The 6137-nt window shown below is 41.8% G+C and overlaps 1 protein-coding gene across 1 annotated transcript in view; it reads left to right on the plus strand.

The window, feature by feature from the left end:
- LOC103396878 (serine/threonine-protein kinase TAO3-like) overlaps window positions 1-6137 on the plus strand; it is a 22728-nt gene that overhangs the window by 5293 nt on the left and 11298 nt on the right. Inside the window, exons 2-5 of the mRNA XM_025052853.1 lie at window positions 1281-1409; window positions 2057-2260; window positions 2625-2864; window positions 4134-4346. Coding sequence (XP_024908621.1) covers window positions 1281-1409; window positions 2057-2260; window positions 2625-2864; window positions 4134-4346 — 786 coding nt within the window. The remainder of the gene's footprint in view (window positions 1-1280; window positions 1410-2056; window positions 2261-2624; window positions 2865-4133; window positions 4347-6137) is intronic.

Raw genomic sequence — 6137 nt, forward strand, 5'->3', positions numbered from 1 at the left:
CCTTCGGCCCAGTCTGAGGTCCTGAGCACTCTGGAAGAGGTTTTCTTCCAGGATATCTCTGTACTTGGCCGCATTAATCTTTCCTTCAATTGCAACCAGTCGTCCTGTCCCTGCAGCTGAAAAACACCCCCATAGCATGATGATGCCACCACCATGCTTCACTGTTGGGATTGTATTGGGCAGGTGATGAGCAGTGCCTGCTTTTCTCCACACATACCGCTTAGAATTAATGCCAAAAAGTTCAATCATCGTCTCATCAGACCAGAGAATCCTATTTCTCATAGTCTGGGAGTCCTTCATGTGTTTTTTGGCAAACTCTATGCGGACTTTCATATGTCTTGCACTGAGGAGAGGCTTCCGTCAGGCCACTCTGCCATAAAGCCCCGACTGATGGAGGGCTGCAGTGATAGTTGACTTTGTGGAACTTTCTCCCATCTCCCCACTGCATCTCTGGAGATCAGCCACAGTGATCTTTGGGTTCTCCTTTACCTCTCTCACCAAGGCTCTTCTCCCACGATTGCTCAGTTTGGCTGGACGGCCAGGTCTAGGAAGAGTTCTGGTCGTCCCAAACTTCTTCCATTTAAGGATTATGGAGGCCACTGTGCTCTTAGGAACCTTGAGTGCTGCAGAAATAATTTTGTAACCTTGGCCAGATCTGTGCCTTGCCACAATTCTGTCTCTGAGCTCCTTGGGCAGTTCCTTCGACCTCATGATTCTCATTTGCTCTGACATGCACTGTGAGCTGTAAGGTCTTATATAGACAGGTGTGTGCCTTTCATAATCAAGTCCAATCAGTTTAATTAAACACAGCTGGACTCCAACGAAGGAGTAGAACCATCTCAAGGAGGATCAGAAGGGTCTGAATACTTATGACCATGTGATATTTCAGTTTTTCTTTTTTAATAAATTTGCAAAAAATTCTACATTTCTGTTTTTTTCTGTCAAGATGGGGTGCTGAGTGTACATTAATGAGAAATAAAATGAACTTTTTTGATTTTAGCAAATGGCTGCAATGAAACAAAGAGTGACAAATTTAAAGGGGTCTGAATACTTTCCGTACCCACTGTATATGTGCATGTCTATATATGTATATATGTATATATGCATTTATATGTAGGAATGAATGTATATGTCATTACATTTCTCCCTTTGAAGTATTTAACAGTACAGTATATTTTAATGATCAATCAATCATTCAGGTCAGCTCACAGCCAAGGTGCTGAGATGCCTGTTGCAGCAACCGCTTCCTTTCACCCATTTCCTTCCATGTTTCCCCTCAGATGACAACGGCCCTGGCAGATGAGAAGAAGTTCCAGCAGCAGATTGCGACGCAGCAGAAGAAGGAGCTAATCACCTTCCTGGATAATCAGAAAAAGCAGTACAAACTCTGCAAGGAGAAAATAAAGGAGGTGTGCCACAGTGTGTTGATTTGTTCTCCTCTAATCCCAGTGAGGATGGTTTATGGGAAACATCACAGTGATTAACACGAGACACAGGAGCTGTGGGCAGCACCTCCTGCAGGTAACACCACGTACTGCAGGTAACACCACCTACTGCAGGTAACACCACCTACCGCAGGTAACACCACGTACTGCAGCTACTGCCCAGTGAGGCCGGGGTCAGGATTTAACCTCTGATCACATTTAGCTAAATTATGTCTCTCTTTCTCTCTCTCGAGTTTAGTTGTTAGCGACTGGACTTCTTGAAATTTGAAAGACGTTTCTTTCCTCAACGAAACTGATGAAGTTTCTCAGTTGAGGAACAAAACATCTTTCAAACTCCAAAAAGTGTGGTCACTAACAACTAAACTTTGGATACGTTACGTGAAGGAGATTCACTTTGAAATTGCAGCTAAAACAAAATGCGGTTGTCAAATTATAAGGGGCTTAAAATAGAACCCTGAGGAACACCACAAATAGGTTTTCAGGTTATATTTGAAGTCCTGAAGGACAAAAATAAACTTGAGGGCAAACAGCATGTCTTGACGTATCTGCCCTTCAGATATGTTCATGTCTTCTACCATTTGACACCTAACAATACCCTCCACTCCTCTCAGGAAATGAACGAGGACCACAGCACACCCAAGAAGGAGAAACAGGAGCGTCTGTCCAAGCACAAGGATAACATGCAGCATTCCCAGGCTGAGGAGGAGGCCCAACTCCTGGCCCAGCAGAGGGTTTTCTACAACAGGAACTGCCGCGCCTTCAAGCGCAAAGTCATGATTAAGCGTCACGACTTGGAGCAGGAGCAGATCCGAAAGGTGAGGAGGACGGCAATGATGATTTTATTTATTTATTTATTTTGTATTGATGTTCATAATAAAGGAAGCAATTCTGTTTGGAGCAAAACAACAGTTAGCCGTGAGTTAGCCTCACAACTACACTTTTTGTTCTTGTAAATAATCTGCAAGGTGTGAACTGTTTACAATAAGCAGATTAGAACAGAGTAAACCACGGCAGAAATGTCATAATCTGGAAAAAGATTATTAAGAATAAACAGTCAGACTCTTTAGAAAATACACAAAATACTTTAAGTTTGAGCCGATAATTTCAATGATTTAAAAACTTCTTCCACTCAGAGATAATAATCAACAATTCCTTCGTCTTGCCTTTCTCTCCTACCAGGAGCTGAACAGGAAGAAGGCACTGAAAGAGATGGAACACGGCATGCTGATCCGCCAGGACGAGTCCACGCAGGAGCTGGAGCAGAGGCAGCTGGAGACCCTACAGAAGCTGCGCATGGACCTGATACGACTGCAGCACCAGACCGAGCTGGAGAACCAGATTGAGTACAACAACCGACGCGAGAGCGAACTCCACCGCAAACACGTGCTGGAGCTGCGGCAGCAACCGAAGAATCTCAAAGTGAGTGAATGACATTGTTATCGTCGTAGCAACACAAAGTGCTCTCATGGGTGTTTTAGTTCTTATACTGAATATAAGAATATAAAAAAAATATAAGAATATAAAAAAAACAAAGATCCACAGTAATTCCCTTTGAGAGAAAACAGACCACCATTTTACCAAAAGGTTTTGAAAAAAATGCTAAAAAACATGCACAGGATTGGTCAGTGTCACATGACATGTCATTATTATTAAGTGGTAACTTAAGAACTTAAGAGACTTCAGCAATGACTTCTTTACGTTTTAATTAAAAGAAATTTTATTTGTTAGAAATTCAGTGAAAACCAGGTTAAAACAATTGCATGTGATATTTATTTTCATATATAATTACACAGATTTTTTTAAAGTCGTAAATTGGACATTTGTTTCTTTATCAATCCCGCAAAATAGAAATTGTAGACAGAAATTGTAGAGATGATGTCATCAAATGTTCAGTTTTTAATGTCAAAACAAAAATATTTAATTTTAAGTATTTTTTTTAATTCCCATCTGTGTCCTGAAAGGTAAAAAAATATATATAATTCTCACCACACTAAAAGTTGCATTTACTTTTAAATTCAATTTTATTTCACAACAATTCCAAGAACAAATGTTTTTTTATCCAGAACAACAGTTCTTTCACTCAACAAACTAAAGAACATTTAAGGCTAAGTATAATAACGGGTTCAAACGGTTCCCGATTTTATTTTGGAGGAAGATAAAGTTCTGTCTTGTCTTCTGCGAATCTGTCGCCAGACTCCCCATCAGCATCAGTTCCAGTTGGTACTGTTCTTTTTTTCTTCCTGCTGCTCTTGTTACCATTTTGGCTGTGTACTTTATAATTGTGTTCTTTAAGTTTTTATAGTTTAGTAGTGTAGGTTTCCAATAGTGTAGTATCAGCGGTGCAAGTGTAGACAGCGCACTCTGGTGGTGACAGCTGATGTAGGGTATATTCTAAATATATAAGAATATAAGTCGCAGGACCAGGTAAACTACTGACAACTTAAAAATCCGAGATTCGTATTGAAACTACTTAGTTGAGTTGCACATACTGCAGTACAGCATACTACAGTATTTCCAAGAGTAAAACAGTCACTTGTCTTGACACATGACAGAGATATCAGTACAAGATATTAGTTCAGAAACCTATCAATGATGGAGACAAAAAAAAAACAAGAAGAAAAAATGTCCAGTTTCATTCTTCTACGTCCTTCTCTTTTTGTCTTCCGCTGTCTCTGTCCTCGCCACCAGGTTCTAGAGCTGCAGATCAAGAAGCAGTTCCAGGACACGTGCAAGGTGCAGACCAAGCAGTACAAGGCCCTGCGCCACCACCAGATGGAAGTGACACCCAAGGCCGAGCACAAGACGGTGCTCAAGGCCCTGAAGGACGAACAGACACGCAAGCTGGCCATCCTAGCCGAGCAGTACGAGCAGAGCATCAACGAGATGATGGCCTCGCAGGCGGTGAGCTGAGACCACACGAGAACCGTTACCGAACAATTCAGTCAATACACGAATCAATGAAAAAATTCAACTACTTTCATGTAAATAACCAAAACTATTTAGTGACATTAACTTCTGTTAATGCAAACATGTATATACTGTATGTATATATACATATATGTATATATACATACAGTATATACATGTTTGCATTAACAGAAGTTAATGTCACTAAATAGTTTTGGTTATTTACATGAAAGTAGTTGAATTTTTTCATTGATTCGTGTATTGACTGAATTGTTCGGTAACGGTTCTCGTGTGGTCTCAGCTCACCGCCTGCGAGGCCATCATCTCGTTGATGCTCTGCTCGTACTGCTCGGCTAGGATGGCCAGCTTGCGTGTCTGTTCGTCCTTCAGGGCCTTGAGCACCGTCTTGTGCTCGGCCTTGGGTGTCACTTCCATCTGGTGGTGGCGCAGGGCCTTGTACTGCTTGGTCTGCACCTTGCACGTGTCCTGGAACTTCTGTTTTTGTATTGTCGATGGCTGTCGATTTTTTTCGTGGTTAAGAACTCTTTTTTTTCTCCTGTTTTATCGATACAGGAAAATCGCACACTCTCTCTGTAAAACAACTTCCGCACGGAACACCGTCCAGCACCAGAACAAAAATAGTGACAACCGCCTGACTCTGGAGGGGCGAACAACAACAACAACGTCCTCCAGTGTCCAACTTAGGTCACTACCCTTTTCCACAAATCTCCGTCCCTATTGATCCATGCGTGCCCATCTCACCGATATTGTCAAAACCCAAGTGAAGCAAACGAATTCGGGGCTTGCCATCATTCCAGGTGGATTTAGAACAAAATTCCAAATGCTAAATATTGGTGTTAACAGGGCGTTCACAGTTAAATTGCGAGTTGCGTGGGAGCATTGGATGACAGACAGCGAACACACATTCACCAAGACGGAGGCAACACCGGGTGAGTTACGCCACTATCTGCCAATGGATTGTGGATGCCTGGGCTAAAGTATCAGTCTGAAATGTCGTCCGAGCTTTCACAAAGGCCGGAATCATCACTGAACAGCTGATTAACAGCAATGACACTGACTCGGAAATTGACGAGAGGGATCCGGACGTGCTTGATTGTTCCCCTTAATTGTTTCGCTGACTGTTTTGTTTCGCTTAATGCGCCTTATAACCCGGTGTGCCTTATGTATGAAAATATTCCCGGTCATTGATAGTGCTCCTTATAATGTGGTGCGCCTTATGGTCCGGAAAATACGGTATATATACATATGTGTATATATACACATATGTATATATATTTATATATGTGGATTTATATTTATATATATTGTGGCGGGCACTGAGGAGCATGCCTCTCACCCAGTAGGGTTATAGGTAAAGGGGCGTGTTAAGTGCCATAGAGTTTGGCGCTCAGCGCCATGTTGACTCGTTGTCATGGACTAATAAAGACGTGTAGAGCAACTGCGCCTCAGAGTAGTGATGGGAAAACCGACTCTTTTTATTGATTCGAATCTTTGACTCTCGAACAGTAAAATGAATGTGTCGTGAACGAATCTTGAACTAATCATTTAATTCGTTTTACAGCAGGTGGCGGTTTAGCCCTATTGTGGGCGTTGTAAAGAAGACTGCGGTTCTCCAACACTAAATACTGAAGGCAACATGGTTTGCTTCCGCTGACAAAGTCTACAAAGTACACAAAATGCCATAAGCATTTAAAACCGTGTGAAAAGCTAAGAAATAAAAACACACCACAATGTGAAGATGAATGAGAGCAAAAGAGACCCGAG

The sequence above is a fragment of the Cynoglossus semilaevis genome, chromosome W (genome assembly GCF_000523025.1).
Source record: "Cynoglossus semilaevis isolate Cse_v1.0 chromosome W, Cse_v1.0, whole genome shotgun sequence".
NCBI classification, from domain to species: Eukaryota; Metazoa; Chordata; class Actinopteri; order Pleuronectiformes; family Cynoglossidae; genus Cynoglossus; species Cynoglossus semilaevis.